The sequence below is a fragment of the Neoarius graeffei genome, chromosome 28 (genome assembly GCF_027579695.1).
Source record: "Neoarius graeffei isolate fNeoGra1 chromosome 28, fNeoGra1.pri, whole genome shotgun sequence".
NCBI classification, from domain to species: Eukaryota; Metazoa; Chordata; class Actinopteri; order Siluriformes; family Ariidae; genus Neoarius; species Neoarius graeffei.
Genome location: NC_083596.1, coordinates 296,531 through 318,884, shown reverse-complemented (window position 1 = coordinate 318,884; position 22,354 = coordinate 296,531). Strand labels below are relative to the sequence as shown.

General features: G+C 42.6%; 1 protein-coding gene across 1 annotated transcript in view; it reads left to right on the top strand.

Annotated features, from left to right (window-relative positions):
* The window catches only part of cldn15b (claudin 15b), a 34,057-nt gene extending 18,869 nt beyond the window's left edge, over positions 1 to 15,188 (top strand). Inside the window, exons 2-5 of the mRNA XM_060913132.1 lie at positions 14,361 to 14,525; positions 14,725 to 14,806; positions 14,916 to 15,023; positions 15,104 to 15,188. Of these exons, the coding sequence (XP_060769115.1) occupies positions 14,361 to 14,525; positions 14,725 to 14,806; positions 14,916 to 15,023; positions 15,104 to 15,188 (440 nt within the window). The remainder of the gene's footprint in view (positions 1 to 14,360; positions 14,526 to 14,724; positions 14,807 to 14,915; positions 15,024 to 15,103) is intronic.
* The last annotated feature ends 7,166 nt before the right edge of the window (positions 15,189 to 22,354 follow it).

Genomic DNA, 22,354 nt, shown 5'->3' with positions numbered 1-22,354 from the left:
GATTTTAGATCATGAATTTAGAACATAATAATCCATAATAGTGAAGTGGTGAAAAATTAATATGGTCTGCTAAAGTATTTACAAAAAAAAATGTAGAAGTTGTGATATGTCACACCTTCTATGTTTGCCCAAATGAGGATGGGTTCCCTTTTGAGTCTGGTTCCTCTCGAGGTTTCTTCCTCATGTCATCTGAGGGAGTTTTTCCTTGCCACCGTCGCCACAGGCTTCATCATTGGGGATAGATTAGGGATAAAATTAGCTCATGTTTTAAGTCGTTCAAATTCTGTAAAGCTGCTTTGCGACAATGTTTATTGTTAAAAGCGCTGTACAAATAAACTTGAAACTTGATATGTGTTCACTCCCATGACTCACCATGTATTAATAATGTATTTAATGTTGGTTTGTGGGATGTTCGAGTTCAAGTTTGAGATTTTTTTAACCAAATCCTGATTAGTTTTCCAGAATTTTGTCACAGACTTGTTTTGATCGCTCCTTGATCTTCATGGTTCTGTGTGTTTAAGTTCTCGAACACACCCTGGGTTCTTCCAGAAACAGGTGTGTTTATACTAACATCTTGTGACACTTTAATTACACACAGATGGACACCATTCGACTTTATCAGGTGACTTCTGATGGAAACTGAACCAGAACTAAGTTACAGGTTTCACAGTAACGGGGTGAATACTTATGCAATCACAACTTTTATTCATAAATAAATTTCCAGACTATATTAATTTCCCAACACTGAAATACAACAACATCATAAAACACAAACTGTGAAACAAACAGACATTAAAAATGGATGAACACTTCAAAAGACTTCACCAGGACAGGAAGTACTGACCATATAAGGATAATGGGAAGCCAACAGTTCGCTAATAGGCAGGACTCATTTACCACAGAAGACTTTTCATTTACATTCTAAAACCCCTGATCAAATGGTGTGTGTGTGTGTGTGTGTGTGTGTGTGTGTGGTGAGCTTGGTGCTGTCCAGTGTCTCTTTCACTCATTAACTCTCAGTCAGAGACAAACATTAGATGGACAGTGTGTGTGGTGTGGGACATGTCTACAGTGGACCGATGATGGTGTTTAGGTGGCCTTTATAGTGAATAGTGTGTGTGGTTTGGTGTTTGTTCTGACTCATTTACCACAGAAGACTTTTCATTTACATTCTAAAACCCCTGATCAAATGGTGTGTGTGTGTGTGTGTGTGAGAACTCATTAAAACATACCGCCCTATTTGATGACATCACTTGTTTACTGATCTTTAGATTCTGTAAAGTTCAAGTGATAACGTAAGGAGGAAGTCCTCACAAACACCACTGTAGCTGGGTCACACAAGGATTTTGTGTGTGTGTGTGTGTGTGTGTGTGTGTGGTGAGCTTGGTGCTGTCCAGTGTCTCTTTCACTCATTAACTCTCAGTCAGAGACAAACATTAGATGGACAGTGTGTGTGGTGTGGGACATGTGGACCGATGATGGTGTTTAGGTGGCCTTTATAGTGAATAGTGTGTGTGGTTTGGTGTTTGTTCTGGTGTTTAGAGCACGACAGTGCTGTGTGTGTGTGTGTGTGTGTGTGTGTGTGTGCGTGTGTGTGTTCAGGGTGTTGTGTCACCCACATCTCCATCTGAGAAACTCACAGTATTTTATCAAGTTGTTTGGACCAAAGTCTCTTGATCACACTTTAACTTTTTATTACGCTGAAACTCTATAGTGTTGCTGAGGTAAATAATCTGTCCTGCTGAGTCAGGAAAGCGTGTTCAGGGTTCATGTTAATGTTCGAGGTTAGTGTTATTGTTCAAGCACATCGACATGCTGTAGTCACAGCTCAGTGTGATGTTCAGCTTGTGGTTCTTACTCAGGCTTTATGAGCTCCACTCAGTTTCTCTGAAGAAAAAAACAAACATTCAGCTTCATTCTAAAGGCGTTTTCCTGGACTGTGTCCCAAATCTTTCCCCAATACCTGCTCTCTACACTGGACCATCACATACATGGTTCTGCCTTCACTCCTTCCCCTGTGCAGCAACTCACACAGCTAACCCTTCCATCAGTTAAAAAAACCCCAAAACCTATAACTTGGCACATATCTTGAGCTCAGCCCTGTGATGACCTGGCGACTTGTCCAGGGTGAACCCCGCCTTTCGCCCGTAGTCAGCTGGGATAGGATCCGGCTCGCCTGCGACCCTGTAGAACAGGATAAAGCGGCTACAGATAATGAGATGAGATGAGATGAGATGAGATATCTCGAGCTCTTTGCCTTTACTGAATGAACTGAGTGAAAACTGAAAGACACATAAAAATAAAGTGTTCCATGAATTTTCATGAACCTTCACATATTTCCAGTCAATGAGTGACACAATTCAAACACATGAGCCTCGTATTATCCATTTACGAGTTCAGGGTAAGTTAATGCTAATTCTGCTTACAAAAGGCGGTAAGTTTTACAGCGCTAGAAGACCATATTGTTAAGCCTTGAAACTCTTAATGACAGTAAACATTAAACAACTCATACATTTAAACTTTGTATAGAAGAACTTACAGGCTCCGCCCCCAGGTTAGGGAACGAAGAAGATAACAGTTGTAATTGGTGGCAACGTGTAAACGTGATGAACTCATATTACAAAACTTTCTACTTCCTTCAGAGGTCAAAAGTTGTATAGTGTTGCCATGGAAACAATACAAATTTCTTCGTTACCATTTTTAACTGCACAATAAAAATCTGTCACCAGGAAGCATAAAATACACTATGTTGTGCACTAACAGAGTACACTAGCCCAGAGGGACGTTCAGGTGTCACACACACACACATGCACACACAGCACCTGGGGTGCAGTTGGGGGTTAGGTGCCTTGTTCAAGGGCACTTCAGTCATAGATTTTCCTGCCAGTCCTGGGAATCGAACCAACATCCTGTATATACTGTAATGGAAGATAACAAAAATAGGCTTGTTTCTGTGAACTAAAGGAAACATTGGGGTGCATCATGGCTCCTGTTTGGGTCTGGCCACAGCACCTCATCCACATCACAATCAATATTCTCTCTGGCCAGACAGCAGAGGAAGTACCATCTGGAGTGACGTGTCCAGTCCTGGCATGCTCCTGCATCAGCATCACCACAGGCATCCTCCATCACCTGGAGAAGGGGTGTGTGTTAGTGGGGTCACCGATCGTAGACTTTCCATCACCATATCAAAAATAACTCTTCAGTTGGATTGGGCAATGGAGAGTATAGCGGGTGAAGTATCAAAAAGTGCGGATGGTCAATGAACCATTTGTGTACCAGAGCAGCCCAGTGGAAACTTATGTTGTCCAAGACCACAACAAACCTGGACTGCTCTGGTCCATTCCCCTGGTCATTGGGAATGTGTAGTATGTTGTGGAGGGTGTTGAAGGTGATGTGGCCAGTGTTGAAGGGACCAAGAGTGGCATGATGATGAAGGACACTCCTCTGGCTAATGACTAAACACGTTGTGATGTTGCCACCATGCTGCCCAGGAACATTGATGATGGCATGGTGTCCGATGATGTTCCCTCTCCTGCACCTTGTTTTGGCAAAGTTAAAGCCAGCTTCATCAACATGAAGGAACACGTGGTCCACTGTACTTCACTACACATGAAGTAGACAGTGTCATGTTGCACAGTACACTGGAATACAGTACCAATGAGAGCACAGCATGTCAGAGTTGCGCTAAAACGGCTCTCTGTGCAGCTACTTCATGCACTGGTGAGGCCTTTTCAGGAGATGGATCAGTGTAGATCAGCTAACTGAATGGACCTTTCTGAGCGTTATGCTGTCAGTATGATGTGCTGTTGCAGTTGTTGTTGTAGTATCCTACTGTCTGCTCTGACCATGTTTACGAGGCGCTCGTCCTGCTCTGGGATGAACAGCCATCTTCTTGCTTCAGGAGGGGATTGTTTAGTAAATCTGTAACACTTGTGGTTGAGGGGAAATGAGGAAATGGGAGGCAGGCTTGTGACAACTCAAAGGTACATTTTATTTTGGCTTCCTTTCACTTTTCAGCAATTTTACTGCACTCTTGACACACACATGCACACACTGTGCCAAGTTGCTTGGCTCTCTCTCTGGTTACTGGCTTCTCTATGCAAAGACATACAAATTGCCAAGAATCCAACATGGGTGAGACTCATCGTGTCACCTGCTAGTTCCACCTGCCTCCTCTCCATCCACAGCTGATGCTCAACCTGCTGCTGCCACCATCTGCAAAAACATGGGAATGATTTTTCAGTATGAAATGACATGTTACTGTAATGACTGATATACTAGGATACTGTCCTCAGGAGCAGAGGCGTTGCCAGGATGTCATGCTTGGGTGGGCATTTGGTTTATTTGGGGGGGCAACAAATTACATTTCTTATTGTAGTGTATGTATGTGTGTATAAGTCCCCCATTTTCGTGATCAGACGTGTTTCCCATGATTAATAGCGCATTCAGACGGGTATGAGCAAATTAATAGGACAAAGATTTCCTAAATGATAGTTGCTGGTGATTGGTTGAAGCAAAGTGGATAAAATAACATAATGGTGGGAAATCTGCACTGCTTGGAAGAGGTTTTGTTTATTGCTCTTGTGACATTTGCTACTTTTTATCATCATCGTCCTCACCATCATCATCTGCTTGACCCCAGGGAGTTGGGTAGCCCCACTGGGCTCTGAATCTGCTACAAATCCAGTAATGCAATTTGAACTATAAGATGTTTTGATTGAAATAGGTTTTGATTCCAGTAATTATCACCTACTAATGCTTCCAATTTCACAAATGGCCATTTTTAGTTCTTATAAGAACAAAAATCTTTTGAAACTCTATTTTGCGTAATAATTTGGAAGAGTCCATTTTTAGTTTTTTTTTAATTTAAAAAAATACAGTTAGCATTGGAAGGTTCGTTCAAAAACAGTTGATTTGTACACTGACGGTTGATGACTTGAAAATTAGGACGATTGTCATTTCTATTGACTCTTCAGGAAAATCAGTGAAAAAAGTCATTTGCATAATAATTTGGAATGTAGTGTAAGTTGAGATCCATACTTACACATAAACATTCAGAGGGTCAAACATGAAAAAACCAGACACATGAAAAAAAGGTTGGGCTTCATTATGCACCATATCTGCATCTAGTGATAAAAGGAAAGGACCTGTCATTACATGGATTTGTGTGATTAATAGAAGCAATGGAACATTTTTATATCAATATTTTTTCCCTTTTTTATGAATACAAACAGAACTTATAGGCTGCAATATAGGTGTATTAAAGAACTATACCTACTAGAGAACAAGAATAGTGGAAAATTGCTCTCAGTCTAGTTAGATAAGTGATCAGTTTCTAGTGTATAACCTGGAATATCTACAGTATTAGTCTGCGGTTAGATTTGGAAAATTCTAAAACAAATTCATTCATATCCAAATTCTTTGTTATTTGTTTTTCATGTGCCAGAATGACTAAATGTGTCTTCCTTGAATGCGGCATTGTTCTTCGGAGAGGTGTGAGAATGCGAGTCAGAGTAGAAAAAGAGCTTTCACATGCAGCTGATGACACACCAATGATGAGTGCGGTGACATACAGTTTATGCAGCATGGGGAAGGCCTCTTTGTACTGCTGGATGCATTTGCACACTTCAGAGAGGTTAGCATCTGTGCTTAGATTATTGACTAACAGTGTTTTTGCCACAGCAATTTCATTTTGTAAGCCCACATCATTAAGTTCCTGGCCTGCAAGCACTTGAAGTGGCTGTAGGAGAGAGAGGTCAAGAAAAGACACAGATTTGGGCAGGAGGAATAATGTCGCCTTCATTAAGTCAACATTTTTTTTGACAGAACCTTGTCTCCATTTCCACAATAGCTCTGTCAAGAATGTTGTACATAGCCCTTTTAAATGCCTGATTAGGAGCACTTGCTAGGTTGTTGGAGTCAAAATAATGCTACCATCAAGCTGGGAGTTAACTGTCCGTCTCCTTTTAGGTGGATTAGGAGTGCTTCCACAGTGAGAGAAATGCTCCTCCCAGAAGGAGTCGCAACGTAACTCCTTCAGTGTACTCAGTGAGGCTGCCACCACCTCTCCTGCAGTGCATAAATCTACTGTTTGTGACTGGAGAATTGAATTGGCTGGCTTTAGTGCACCAAGCACACGAAGGAGAAATCTACCAGTGTCAAAGAAGTTCAGGCAGTTCAGCTGGGTCAGAAGACCACACGCTTCTGTACAGAGGTCAAAAGGAGCAGTGTTATCGTCTGCTACCTCAGACAGAAGCTGCCTGATGGCATCCTCATTGTCACCAATTGATTTTGTGACATCATGATGACTGGTCCATCGGATTTCAAGGAGTCTTTTCAGTGTGGGGGTGTCATATCTATGTACAGCATAATGTCTGTGACAAAATGTGTTCATTGCACCAGACCAGTCAAAGAACTTCTTTGCTAGATGCTCAGACTGCATTGCATGTACCACTGCCAGATGTAGTTGGTGATTGTAACAGTGGACATAAGGGATGTCTTTGCCAACTTTGCTCTGTAGCAAGGCCTGGACACCACCCCTCACTCCTGACATAACAGAAGCACCATCATAGCATTGGGAGACCAAATTATTTGCACTGTAACCCAGATCAGACAAATGTGAAAGGATTTGATTGCACATATATTCAGCATTAAGCTGGTCCAATTCAACTAAGCCAATTAAATGTTCCTCTGGAATGGAATTCCGGACAAATCGAATTATTATTGACAGGTTCTCAATGTTACAGCGGTCCCTGGTGCCATCACACTTGATGCTCATGCCAGGGGTGTCAGCCTCATCATATTTCCTTTTGATTTCTTTTAGAACCATTTTTGCCAGAGTTTCAATTATCTCGTTTTGGATGGTGTTAGACGTGTATTTAGCATTTTCGGGGATGCATTTTGCGATATCCTTCAGTTTTTTATCTTTGAGGAGTGTATACTCGAACAGACGGATTAAAAGCCCTTCCTCATTCTCAGCCCCGTGAGTGTGCCCCCGAAAAGCCAGTTCATTTACTGCGAGGAATTGTATGACTTCACCTACACTTTTCACATAGTATCTGTTCTTTTCAATCTGAGTTTGACCGAGAAGGTGAACGATACTTTCTCCTGTCTCTCCACGGCGTTGACACTCCTGCCAGGCGGACATCGCCCTAATGTGCACAAGGCTGGAAGCGTGCTTGTTAAAGCCACCGTCTTTTTCCAGAGCCTTTTTCCAATTAGTGTACCCACGTTTGGTGAATATGTTGTCCGAATTTAAACTAAATTTGCGACAGGCAAAGCAAAAGCTGGCATCTTGTAAGACTGAATATTCCAACCATGGCCGTGACTGAAACCAGCCTGCACTAAATGACCGGTAGGTTTGGCCAAAAAGGCGTTTTGGATAAATTTTTAGAATGGGCTGAGATGGGCTATCCGTGTTTAAATCAAGGGGAATGGAAGACTGTATGCCTGTAACGTTTGTGCAGAGCAATGCATCTTTATCGGTAATATCTGTTGTAGCAGAGGTGCTAGCGTCAACGGGAACAGAGACATGTACGATGTTAGCATCCACCGACAAAGATGCAGCGCTTAGTACGGTGTTGAGGCAACTTTGGTTGAGGGCAGAGGTGCTGGGCTGAGAAACGTCCTCAGTATCGGAGGAAGTGCTGGGCACGGGGGGTGAGGGTGTCTGCTTTTTAATGAGAAACCTATGCATGACTATCAGAAGGGAAAGTAAGCAATGTATTACTGTTAACTATTAACTCGGAATCTACAGTACTGCCGTACACACTGACTTTGCTACTACCGCATGTGCGTAGAGCGAGCACGCACGCAGCTTTTTTATATATAGGGTGGGCAGGGCACTCCCCCTCCCCTTCCCTTTCGAAATGGCCAATGAGAAAGCAGTAGAGTGCAAAATGGATTTAAAGGAGAACACAAGACGCCACCTCCGAGCAAAATCGCGCGTATTGTGATGATATTCACAGGCGTTTTTTATAGGATGGGCAACCAATTTATCAGGGTGGGCAAGGCTTATCTCAGGGTGGGCACTGCCCCCCCCCCCGTAGACACGCCCCCGGTTAGTGAGCGTGAGAACAGTGTAGTTTCTGTTAGGGAAAGTCTGGACGCCCTAGGTGGAGTTAGCAATCCCCCAACTCCGGCATTAGAGCCCTTACAGCGGGGCGAATGGGTGACGGCTCGGTGGCATAAGTGTAGAGCCAAAGCTACCGCTGAGGCTCGCCCACGGGAGCACCACTCCTCTCCGCGTCACGTGTCGAACAGGTTTGCTCTCCTTAGTGATGCACCCACTGAGAAACCTGAAAGAGCTCTGGTTATAGGGGACTCTATCATACGGCACGTGAAATTAGCTCAGCCTTTAGGGGCACCAGCAGCTTTAGTCAGGTGTATACCGGGAGCCAGGGCGCCAGACATAGCAGGTAATCTTAGGGTCCTAGGCAAGCACAGGTTCTCAAAGATAGTTATCCATGTAGGAGCTAATGATATACACCTTCGTCAGTCTGAGGTTACTAAGAGTAACTTTGTAGAGGTGTTTAAATTAGCGAAGGTGATGTCCAATGCTGTAGTATGCTCTGGCCCCATCCCAATGTGGCGTGGCGATGTAGCTTACAGCAGGTTATGGTCGCTGAACTGCTGGCTGTCCAGGTGGTGCTCTGAAAACAGTGTGGGCTTTATAGATAATTGGGCTAATTTTGAGGGCACTGCTGGCCTGTTAGGGCGGGACGGTATCCATCCCACTCGGGAAGGTGCTGCTCTCATTTCCTGCAGCATAGGTCATAGTCTCAGAACAGGCCTAGTTAATTCCTGACAATCCAGAGCCAAGGCCAGGGAGCAGACGAACAGGCTAAACCGACTGTCTGCGAGCTGCACAGAGTCGTCACTCAGGGTCCACTACATCGAGACTGTGTCTGTTCCCCGAGCTCAACAAAAAGGTAGAAATTTTCAGAGAGTTTGTTCCAGTAACCTAATCAATATAAAATTAGATCATACTGGCTGTACAGCTGCTGCCAGCACCTTTGATCTAAAGGTGGGGCTATTAAATATTAGATCTCTTACATCTAAAGCGCTAATGGTTAATGAACTCATTACTGATCAGGAGTTTAATGTACTGTGTTTAACAGAAACATGGATTAAGCCAAATGAATATATAGCATTAAATGAAGCGAGTCCTCCTGGATACAGTTATATACACCAGCCTTGTCTAACTGGCAGAGGAGGAGGCGTCGCGGTTATTTATAACGATTATCTAGGTGTAACACAAAAACCTGGTTATAAATTTAATACATTTGAAGTTCTTCATACTCATATAATGTATGTAGCCTCGAAAAATAAGTCTACCCAGTTAATTCCGTTACTTATTATTTACAGGCCCCCGGGGCCATATTCTGAGTTTCTTTCTGAATTTGCAGATTTTATCTCAGATCTGGTTATTTCCTTAGACAAAGCTTTAGTTGTCAGAGATTTTAATATTCACTTCGATAACCCAGAAGACCCTTTAAAAACAGTGTTTGTGTCCATCTTAGATTCAGTCGGGATTAAGCAGAATGTCATAGGACCGACCCATAATGGTGGTCACACCCTCGATCTAATACGAACGTTCAGGTTAAACGTAGACAATATAGTCACACTTCCACAGTCTGAAGTTATCTCAGATCATTGTCTTATCTCATTCAAAATATGTCTGAGTAATAATATATGCACCTCACCACGCTACTGTATTAAACGTACTTTCACGTCAACTACTGCACAGAGCTTTATAAATGATCTCCCAGAGCTGTCAACTTTGATTGGGTCACTGTCAGCCCCTGCAGAACTTGATCAGGCAACCGAATGCTTAGAGTCAACATTCCGCCATACTTTAGATAATGTAGCTCCTCTAAAAAGGAAAATGGTCAGAGACAAAAAATTAGCACCCTGGTATAATGATGACACTCACACATTAAAACAGACCACTTGAAAATTGGAAGGTAAATGGCGTCAAACAAAATTGGTAGTGTTTAAATTAGCTTGGAAGGAGAGCTTCCTGAAGTATAGAAAAGCTCTTAGTGCTGCGAGATCAACATATCTCTCCTCCCTAATAGAAGATAACAAAAATAATCCTAGATTCCTATTTAATACTGTAGCAAAATTAACCAGGAATAAGTCCACTATCAACACATGCACACCTGCAGTATGTAGTAGCAACGACTTCATGAATTTTTTTAATGACAAAATTGAGAATATCCGACAAAAAATTCAAACTACTAATTTAAGGTTAGACAATGAAAGTGACCTTGTAGTTAACAATATAACTGTATCAGATCATCAGTTAGAATGTTTTACTCCCCTAAAAGAAACTGAATTACTTTCATTAATCTCTACATCAAAAGCCTCAACTTGCGTACTAGATCCCTTACCGACACGTCTATTCAAACAGATAATGCCTGGAGTAATTGAACCGCTTCTAAAAATAATAAATTCTTCTCTTATGATTGGCTATGTACCCAAATCCTTTAAACTAGCAGTTATCAAACCCCTGATTAAAAAACCTGACCTTGATCCCTGTCAGCTGTCCAATTATCGGCCAATATCAAACCTCCCCTTTATCTCCAAGATCCTTGAAAAAGCTGTGGCACAGCAGTTATGCTCATATTTACATAGGAATAACATCCATGAAATGTATCAGTCAGGATTTAGACCTCATCATAGCACAGAGACAGCACTGGTTAAAGTAGTAAACGACCTACTGTTGGCGTCTGATCAGGGCTGTGTCTCGCTACTTGTGTTGCTTGACCTTAGTGCAGCATTTGATACCATTGATCATTCCATTCTTCTGGATAGACTAGAAAATGTTGTGGGAGTTAAGGGAATGGCCCTCTCCTGGCTCAGGTCTTATCTAACTGATCGCTATCAGTATGTTGATATAAATGGTGATATTTCTAGACGTACCGAGGTAAAGTTTGGTGTTCCACAAGGTTCTGTCTTGGGTCCACTGCTTTTTTCTCTATATATGTTCCCTCTGGGTGATATTATTCGTAAACATTGTATTAGTTTCCACTGTTATGCTGATGACACACAGTTGTATGTCTCTGCAAAACCTGATGAGAGACACCAGCTTAATAGAATTGAGGAATGTGTGAAGGACATTAGACACTGGATGCTTATTAATTTCCTTCTGCTTAACTCTGACAAGACTGAAGTACTTGTGCTAGGACCACATACAGCTAGAAGCAAGTTTTCTGATTCCACAGTAACTCTGGATGGCCTTTCTGTTTCTTCACGTGTAGCAGTAAAAGACCTCGGAGTGATTATTGACCCCAGTCTTTCATTCGAAACTCACATTGATAACATCACCCGGATAGCTTTATTTCAACTCAGAAATATTGCAAAGATAAGAAATTTAATGTTATTGCATGATGCAGAAAAACTAGTCCATGCTTTCGTTACCTCCAGGTTGGATTATTGTAATGCCTTACTGTCTGGATGTTCCAATAAGTGCATAAACAAGCTCCAGTTAGTTCAAAATGCAGCAGCAAGAGTCCTTACTAGAACTAGAAAATATGACCCCATCACCCCTGTCTTATCCACACTGCATTGGCTCCCAATCACATTTTGTATTGATTATAAAATACTACTATTGACCTTTAAAGCACTGAATGGTCTCGCACCACAGTACCTGAGTGAACTTCTGCTCCTCTATGACCCGCCACGCCTACTTAGATCAAAAGGTGCAGGCTATCTGCTGGTACCTCGTATAGTGAAGGCTACATCAGGGGGCAGAGCCTTTTCTTACAAAGCCCCACAGTTATGGAACAGCCTTCCAAGTAATATTCGGGAATCAGACACAGTCTCAGCATTTAAGTCTAGGCTGAAAACAGATCTGTTTAGTCAAGCCTTGTGTTAATGGTGTTTATGAGGTAAAGGAGTAGATCTGGAGGGTCCTCAGACAGAGTGTTTTGGTAAACTGGGATGTATGGATGCTGTCAGTCCCCACTCGCTTGCTCACTCGAGTTTGTTGACGGTGTAGTGGCTGCTGCTTTATGTCCCGGGGCCCCTCATGCCTGTGTTACCTTCTGGCTCTCCCCTTTTAGTTATGCTGTCATAGTTAGTTGCCGGAGTCCCTGCTTGTACTCGGTGCAATATGTATACTGCTCCTACGTATTCAGGTGACATTGGGCATACCTAACAACCTGTGTTTTCTTTCCCTCCCCCCCACCCCAAATCTGTCACCCTGAGTTACATGGAGTCAACAGGAAATCTTTTGGTGGAGGGTGGAGACCTCGACTGGCTATCATAGCCTGCAGGGAATTGGCCGTCAGACATTCTGTCGCATGTCCCAGACCCGGTGAAATGTAACTGAATTGTCTTGGCCAGCCCTAAGGGTCCCATCTGCATCTCATCATTGCTGAGGAGTGTGCTCCCATCACCCAATCAAGCATCCAGCCAGAGCAGGTCATGATATTTTTTACCATATTAACATGTCATTGTTGTGTCTTATGCCTGATGTAAAGACTCTCGTCTCTGCGAGCCTACCACACAGATTTAATACTTGTCATTTTTAGGGCATACCTAACAACCTGTGTTTTCTTTCTCTCTCTCTCCCCCCCCCCCAATCTGTCCCTCTGAGTTACATGTTGATCCTGGGATTGAGATGCTGGCCTCTTCTGCCCCTCGGACCTGCTTGATCCATCCTGGTGCCCTGTGTCTGGTCGGAGTTTTATCGCACCGCTCCTGTGAAGGACGGCCCCATGAGGACAGTTGAGGGTTATACCTGTTAAAACTGTTAATATTATAGTCAGGCTGTCTGTTGTTGCCCAAATGAGGATGGGTTCCCTTCTGAGTCTGGTTCCTCTCGAGGTTTCTTCCTCATGTCGTCTGAGGGAGTTTTTCCTTGCCACCGTCGCCACAGGCTTGCTCATTGGGGATAGATTAGGGATAAAATTAGCTCATGTTTTAAGTCGTTCAAATTCTGTAAAGCTGCTTTGCGACAATGGTTATTATTAAAAGCGTGATACAAATAAACTTGATTTGATTTGATATAGGTTCTATAGTATAGGGATGGGTGTACAATATAATATAGGTTCTACAGTGTAAGGGATGGATGTACGATATAATATAGGTTCTATAGTATAGGGATTGGTGTACGATATAATATAGGTTCTATAGTATAGGGATTGGTGTACGATATAAGTTCTATAGTATAGGGGATGGGTGTACGATATAGTATAGGTTCTATAGTATAGGGGATGGGTGTATGATATAGGTTCTATAGTATAGGGATGGGTGTACGATATAATATAAGTTCTACAATGTAAGGGATGGATGTACGATATAATATAGGTTCTATAGTATAGGGGATGGGTGTACGATATAGTATAGGTTCTATAGTATAGGGATGGGTGTATGATATAATATAGGTTCTACAGTGTAAGGGATGGATGTATAATATAATATAGGTTCTATAGTATAGGGGATGGGTGTACAATATAATATAGATTCTATAGTATAGGGGATGGGTGTGTGATAAAGTATAGGTTCTATTGTATAGGGGATGGGTGTATGATATAGTATAGGTTCTATAGTATAAGGGATGAATGTACGATATAGTATAGGTTCTATAGTATAGGGGATGGGTGTACATACTGATTCTCATTTCAAAATGTCTGGATTATACTTACCACAGTGTAGCAGCTCAGATTGGGCTGGACCCTCTGCCCAGCCTCCCTGAAAGACAACCCATGGTCAACGAAAGTCGCCCAGATCTCACCCACAATTGTTGTTCTTACTTGCCCTCTTCCTCTTCTCCTCTCTCCAATATTATCATGCTCAGACTCTGATGTCTAAGTGAACAAATTGGCCATAAGTGTTTTCACCTGTGATTACTGGGTTTGGGTCATTGGGAAATGGGTGTGGCATCTGCATGGCAGTGTCTTCCAAAAGAAACACAGGGAATAACATTTTGAATGATGTGTCTAATATCTTTAGAGAACAGTGTTTAGTGTTTTGCAAAAAGTGTGTTTTAGAATTACTTGATGCAAAGAATGTGCTGATGGTTTAGCGTACAGGTCAATAGATAAGTGACATGAGTTAGTGGTTTAAATAATTGTGCCACAAGTACCAGTTTTTGTCTTAGCAATTGAAAAAAACCTGTAATCACAAATTTCTCATACTGACACATATGTTGTTGTCACAGTGACACAAAATCACATCACATTACGAGTTCTAACAAACAGACTGCTGATTTCAACAAAGACATCTTTTACAATGTAAGACTTTTTGTGTGCAACAACAACATCAGACAGCGTAAAGCCAGCGTTGTGAAGAGCAGTGTGTGTGTTGAGGTGTGTTAATGAATGTTGTGTGTGTGTGTGTGTTTTCAGGTTATATTCAGGCGTGCCGTGCACTCATGATCACCTCCATCGTCTTGGGGACGTTTGGTGTCTTCTTTACGCTGGTCGGCATGCAGTGTTCCAAAATTGGAGGAGAGAACTACGTAGTGAAGGAACGAATCGCTGCCCTTGGAGGAGTATTCTTCATTCTGCAGGGTACTGAACACATGGACTTAACACACTAACACAGTAAATAAAGTGTTAATGAAGGGTACTAGGAGAGAAGTGAACTGTGTATGCAGTGTTAGAGTATCACCTGCAACATAGATCTCATCTATAAGTGTTTATACTGTTACTGTACATGTGTTCTTGGTGTGTGAGGGAGTGTGTGTGACGTGATGATGTATTTCTGCAGGTTTGTGTACGATGATTGCCGTATCGTGGTACGCTTCCAACATCACACAGGAGTTCTTCGACCAACTTTATGATGGAATCAAGTGAGTGAGTGTGTGTTGATGTGGATGATGATAATGATGATGATGTGTGTGTGTGTGTTGTTGATGGTTGTGTGTGTGTGTTGTTGATGGTTGTGTGTGTGTGTTGCAGGTTTGAGCTTGGAGATGGTTTGTATATCGGCTGGTGTTCTGGGACACTCGCTCTGATCGGTGGCTGCTGCTTACTGTGTGTGTGTAGAAACGACAGCAAAGAGAAAATGTGAGTTTATCTCTCTTTCACACACACTTATCTATCTATCTATTTATTTATTGCCTCACTATCTCTTGTAAATGTCCCAGGAGAGTGGCAGCACACACTCCCTCGACTGTGTCCCGAATCTCTCACACGCTCTCCACACAGCAAAGAATCAACTCATATGTCTGAGGGCGGGGTCTGAGATCTATCAATATCATCATCATCATTAAAATCTTGAGTTCAAGTGAGCTGCTGTGCTGAAGACGAGGGAGTAAAGTGATGAAGTGTGCAGTGCTGTGAATTGGGACGGAGCCACACTGTCTCTGCTCTGTAACACACACTACACTGTAAACTGTGTGAATGACCTCATGTAACCGTGTTTGTGTTTATTAATATTTCACACTGATTGTTATAAATCTGCAAACCGAGTATTTTGTGAATATTTTGAGTCTCTGTTTCAGCTAAATGACATTTGTAATAAATATGGAACAAAATTTAAGATTTTGGTGAATTCTGGTGACTGACTGACCTCAAGGCCCAAGCCTCTCATGTCTCACCCTCCCTGCCATCTGTCTCGCCCTCCCTGCCATCTGTCTTGCTCTCACTGCTGTCTGTCTCGCTCTCCCTGCCATCTGTCTCGCCCTCACTGCCATCTGTCTCACCCTCCCTCCCTGCCATCTGTCTCACTCTCACTGCTGTTTGTCTCACTCTCACTGCTATCTGTCTGGATCATACACATTATTGGATGTTTTCTCACTGTTTTAACCTCCTCATTGGATTTTGTGTAAATATAGAAGAATTTTCACACTTTGGGTTAGGGGTTAGTGTTGGGGTAAAGGGTTAAGCTTAGGGGTTAAAGTTAGGGGTGAGGAGCTAAGGTTAAAGTTATGGGGTTAGGAGTTAAGGTTAGGGGTTAAGGTTAGGGGTTAGTGTTAGAGGTTAGGGTTAGGAGTTAAGGTTAGGGGTTAGGGTTAAGGTTACGGGGTTAGGGGTTAAGGTTAGGAGTTAAGGTTAGGGGTTAAGGTTAGGGGTGAGGAGTTAAAGTTATGGGGTTAGGAGTTAAGCTTAGGGGTTAAGCTTAGGGGTTAAGGTTAGGGGTAAGGAGTTAAGGTTAGGGTTAAGGTTATGGGGTTAGGAGTTAAGGTTAGGGGTTAAGGTCAGGGGTTGGGGTAGGGGTTAGGAGTTAAGGGTTAAGGTTGGGGTTAGGGGTTAAGGTGAGGGGTTAGGTGTTAAGGTTAGAGGTTGGGGTTAGGGGTTGAGGTTAGGGGTTAAGGATAGGGGTTAGGTGTTAAGGTTAAGTGTTAAGATTAGGGGTTAAGGTTATGGGTTATGCTTAAGCTTAGCAGTTAAAGTTAGGGGTTAGGAGTTAAGATTAGGGGTTAGGGTTAGGGGTTAAGGTTAGGGGTGAGGAGTTAAGGTTGGGGTTAGGGTTAAGGTTATGGGGTTAGGAGTTAAGGTTAGGGGTCAAGGTTAGGGGTTAAGGTTATGGGGTTAGGGGTTAAGGTTATGGGTTAAGGATAGGGGTTAGGTGTTACGGTTAGGGGTTGGGGTTAGGCGTTGAGGTTAGGGGTTAGGGTTAAGGTTAGGGGTTAGGGTTAAGGTTAGGGGTTAGGTGTGAGCAAACTCAGGGTTTTTATTTGTTTGTGTGTGTCACTAATGACAAATGTATTTCACTCTTTATCATAAACACACACTAACAGGAAGTGAGTCACAATTACACCTTCAACAAAAATGTGTCAAAGTTTACAAGAAGAATAATACAATTTAATAAAAGCAAAAGGAATAAATAATAAAAGAGGAACAAAAGCAAAATAAAAAATATGTACTTAAATTTAACATTTACAATTAATAACTGAAATTAGAAATAAAAATAAAATATTAATAAAATTGAATTGAATTATAGAATTATAATTAAAATAATTTCTCTAAATATAGAAGACTAACAAAACAGTAACATTAAATCTGCAGTCTGGAGCACTGATCACAGTTAGAGTTCTAATACCACCACTAATACTAATCATACTAATACCACTAATACTACTCATACCACTACTACTACTACTACTAATAATAATAATAATAATAATACCACAACTAATACTATTACTACTTCTAATAATACATTTTTATTTTTATTTTGTTTATTAATTCTTCACTGTTTCTGATTCTGTTTGTTCTTTATGCTCCGAACTCTTATTAATATTGAAATAAATATTATTTTCTGTTGTATCTATATTTTATCAAGACTCTAAGAGTAAATATAATATTTTTAGCTAAAGCTCCTGTTCATTTGTGTTTTTGTCTGTTATCTTGAGTTTCAGCTTGTCTCCTTCTGGTTTCATTCACAAAAACATGTGTCTCTGGGTTTTAACACAAACCATGTTCACGCGTGAGCTGAAGGTGAGGGAGAGCAGGTGAGAGTTTCCAACAACTCACTCAGCTCAGATCACAGACTCGTACATGTCAACCTTTAGTTCCCCATGCCCTGACAAAATCTGTACTTTTCCCTTACATACAGCCAGGAGCCCTTATACATGAGAAAAAATTCCAATATATAATCCAAAGCACCAATTGTTTTATTCCACATTATACACTCCTATTGTAATCGGCATATTTATCACACTGCATCAAGTTAAAGGGATCAAATAAGCATGTACTGAATATAAAGAAATTTTAGATCCCAGAGAAAACAACTGAATTAAAAAGGACTATATGTACAGTCAAGTAAACAATTATCTACTAAAGAGAATGACTGAACTATAAACTTAATTATTTAATATACATTGAATCAGTAATACCAGAATTATTTATGTAAATTTTGCAAATAAAATGCATTAATATTAAATAGTTCATAAAAATTACATAAAGTTCTATTTGACAAGTGTTGACATCACCTACACTATTACATTCCACCAAAGAAAATTACTGGAAATATAACACCAGTACTAAGTCAGTATGTTAATTAAAATAGTAGGTTACATGTAATAATTTATATATAATCATGTCAAACAGTAAATGAAAGTTAGTAAAAGTTCCATTTGAGAAAAAAAGTGTTGATACCACAAGCGGTGTTCGATTTAACTAAAGATGACTGAACCACATGAAGTATATTATGTAAACAAGGATAAGTGAAAATGTTAATAAATTATAGAATAGAATAGAATAGAGGGTGGCATGGTGGTGTAGTGGTTAGCGCTGTCGCCTCACAGCAAGAAGGTCCGGGTTCGAGCCCCGGGGCCGGCGAGGGCCTTTCTGTGTGGAGTTTGCATGTTCTCCCCGTGTCCGCGTGGGTTTCCTCCGGGTGCTCCGGTTTCCCCCACAGTCCAAAGACATGCAGGTTAGGTTAACTGGTGACTCTAAATTGAGCGTAGGTGTGAATGTGAGTGTGAATGGTTGTCTGTGTCTATGTGTCAGCCCTGTGATGACCTGGCGACTTGTCCAGGGTGAACCCCGCCTTTCACCCGTAGTCAGCTGGGATAGGATCCAGCTCGCCTGCGACCCTGTAGAACAGGATAAAGCGGCTAGAGATAATGAGATGAGATGAGAATAGAATAGAATGCCTTTATTTTCACTATACACATGTACAATGAGATTAAAGCATCTCCAATAACAGTGCAAACAGCATGTAGCAACATAGTTACTGGGAGACCAAATGGTCTCCCAGTGGCCAGATTTGGTCTCCTAGTCAGTGCCAAACCAGCTTCACTAGGAGACCAAATTTTAAACCAAGTTATGTTAGATTGATGCTGAAAGGTAAAACTGAAATGGGATTATGGGAGATGCTTGAATTGCTGGTCCAAATTCATAAGACTGTTTTCTTTGGATTGGAATGTTTAAGAAATATTGAAGTTGGGTTGTCAAGAATGTTCCAATTTCCAAATTATAGACTAAATATACAGTTATTTGATACTATGTTTCACATTGAGCAATAAAATTGAAGATTTTCTTATTTTTCACTATTTCTTAAAATACATAATATTATGAAAGTTGATAAAACAATAATTTAAACTCATAGTGTAATTTTAGTATTTTACCATACTTATGATGAAGTTATGGTAACTTGGCACTGCATTAACTATGTTGATATTATGCTGGCTGAAATGAGGATTCATAATGCGGCAATTTGCATCACAGAATATGCCGCAGCGGTGCAGCCGCATGGACTCTGGGGCCTGTGATTGTATTGCCCAGATCAGTTGGTCTCCTAGTGGAAAATCCTTAAAAAATGCTCTGGCATGTAGAGAGAGAGAGAAAGGAAGGGGGAAAAAAGGGGGGGGGGGGGTAAGGTGCACAGTCCTGAGGTGTATGTGTTGTGTTACACATTATGGAGTGAGGTATTGCTCATTGCACATATAAAGTATTGCACAGAGAGAGTCACATTATAAATTATTGCACGAGAGATTCACATTATAAAATAAAATAAAATATTACACATTTATGAAATATTGCAAGCTAAGGTAAGGTGCACAGTTCTGAGGTGCATGTGTTGTATGTATGATGCACAGTCCTGAGGTGAGGTGAATGTGTTGTGTTTCACATTATGGAGTGAGGTATTGCACATTATAAAAGTATTGCACATAGAGAGTCCCTTATAAAGTACTGCACATTATAAATTATTGCACGAGGAGAGTCACATAGTAAAATAAATAGACTATAAAGTCAGAGCATATCCGAGTTCAGGGTGGTTATGGCTTTCGGAAAGAAGCTGTTTTTGAAATGGTTTGTCTTTGTCCTGATGCACCTGTAGCGCTTCCCTGAGGGCAACAGATCGAATAGATCAAAGCCAGGGTGGGAGCTGTCCTTGATAATGTTCTTAGCTCTGCTAAGGCAGCGGGAGGTGTAAATGTCCATCAGGGAGGGGAGAGGGCAGCCAATGATCTTCTGTGCTGCCTTAACTACCCTCTGGAGCCTCTCCCTGTCTACAGCAGTGCAGCTGCCATACCATACTGTAATACAGTACGTCAGCAGGCTCTCGATGGATGAGCGGTAGAAGGTCAGCAGCAGGTTGGAGTTTAGGTTGTACTTCCTGAGGACTCTCAGGAAGTGTAGCCGCTGCTGAGCCTTCTTAATGACTGCTGTAATATTTACTGACCAGGAAATGTCGGCGGAGATGAGGACGCTGAGAAACCGGAAGGTGTGGACCCTCTCCACATACACATTGTTGATGTAGAGGGGGGCTAGGTCGGTGCTGTGCTCCCTGAAGTCAACAATGAGCTCTTTGGTTTTCTTGGTGTTCAGAGCGAGGTTATTTTCTGAACGCCAGGCTGCCAACTTCAGGACCTGCTCTCTGTAGGCTGCCTCGTCTCCCTTTGAGATGAGTCCGACCACTGTGGTGTCGTCAGCAAACTTGATGATGAGGTTGTTGTTGTGGGTCAAACTACAGTCGTGGGTGTAGAGGCAGTACAGGAGGGGGCTCAGCACACAGCCCTGTGGAGAGCCAGTGCTCAACGTGCAGGTGGAGGAGAAGTGGGGGCCAAGTCTCACAGTCTGGGTCCGGTTAGTAAGAAAGTCCTTTATCCAGGCACATGTGAGAGGGGGGAGGCTGAGAGTGTCCAGTTTTCTAATAAGGATGTCCGGGATTATTGTATTAAAAGCTGAACTGTAATCCACAAAGAGTATGCGGACGTAGCTCTGCTGCTGCTCCAGGTGGTTTAGCGCAGAGTGGAGAGCTACGGTGATGGCGTCCTCTGTGGATCTGTTTGTGCGATATGCGAACTGGTAGGGGTCGAAGTCTGGGGGGAGGTGGTCCTTGATGTGCTGAAGAACTAGTCTCTCAAAGCACTTCATGATTACCGGGGTGAGGGCCACAGGACGGTAATCATTCAGGCTGGTGACGGGAGACTTCTTCGGCACTGGGATTATTGTTGCAGATTTTAGGCAGGGCGGGATGACTGCCTGAGCCAGGGAGAGGTTAAAGATCCTGGTGAAGGTAGGGGCGAGCTGGTGGGCGCACACTGTGAGCACCTTACCAGGTACACCATCTGGGCTGGGAGCTTTCTTGGGGTTCACTGCCAGGAGCACCCGTCTGACATCGTGCTCCTGTACAGTGAAAGGAGTGATGTAGGAACTGTGTGGTGGTGGGGGCAGGGCAGGAGCAGATGAGTGCTGCTGAGATGTTTCAAAGCGAGCAAAGAAGCGATTTAGCTCCTCTGCTAGCGGCGCACTCCAGTCTCCTGTTGGCGCATCACAGTCTCTGAAGTTTGTGATGTCCTGAATGCCCTGCCACACCTCCCGTGTGTTGTTGCTGGACAGGTGGGACTCTATGTGCAGCCTGTGGTCCACCTTGGCTTTATTTATTCCTCTTTTCAGATCAGCTTGAGTGGCTCTGTACAGAGCTCTATCACCTGACCTGAAGGCAGCATCGTGAGCACTGAGGAGTGAGCGGACCTGGCTGGTCATCCAGGGTTTCTGGTTTGGGAAGACCCGGATGTTTTTATCCACTGTCACATTCCCGATGCAGAACTTGATATAGTCCAGCACCGTTCCTGTGAATGTCTCCAGCTCCTGGTGTTCAAATAAGTCCCAGTCTGTCTGTTTAAAGCAGTCCTGTAGTTTGGAGAGTGCATTGTCAGGTCAGGTTGTGATAGTCCTTGTAGTGGGCGTGGCTCTGCGTCTGAGGGGGGTGTAGGCTGGGGAGAGCAGGAGGGAAAGATGGCCTGACTGGCCAAGGTGGGGGAGGGGTATGGCTCTGTACACATGCTTGATGTTGGAGTAAACATGATCCAGAGTGTTCTCCCCTCTAGTAGAACACTTAACATATTGGTAAAACTTCGGCAGTACAGTCTTTAAGTTGGCCTTATTAAAGTCTCCCGCGATTATGTGAACACCGTCGGGGTGGGCCCGCTGCTGTTTGTTTACGGTGTTCAGCAGGAGAGAGAGCGCTGTGTTCACACTGGCGTCAGGTGGAATGTACACAGCTGTGACAATCACTACAGTTAGCTCTCTCGGTAGAAAAAAAGGCCGGCATCTTACAGACATGTACTCGAGGTCTGGGGAACAGTGTTTATCTATAATTGTTCTGTTGTTACACCAATTATCATGCACATAAATACAGAGCCCCCCTCCTCTGCTCTTACCGGAGTCTTCAGTTCTATCCCAGCGGAGCAGAGTGCGGCCTGCTAGTTGCAAGCTAGCTTCAGGTATTTCCGGATGAAGCCAGGTTTCTGTGATAATTAAAACACAGCAGTCCCAAACATAGCGATTTCCAGCGAGTTGTAATTCCAGATCATCCGTTTTATGCACCAGGGATCTGGCATTGGAGAGATACAGGCTCGGTAGAGGTGGCTTGTGTGGTTGTTTTCTTAGCCTTAGCATAGCACCGGACCTGCAGCCCCGCTTCTGCTTCCTCTCCCTCC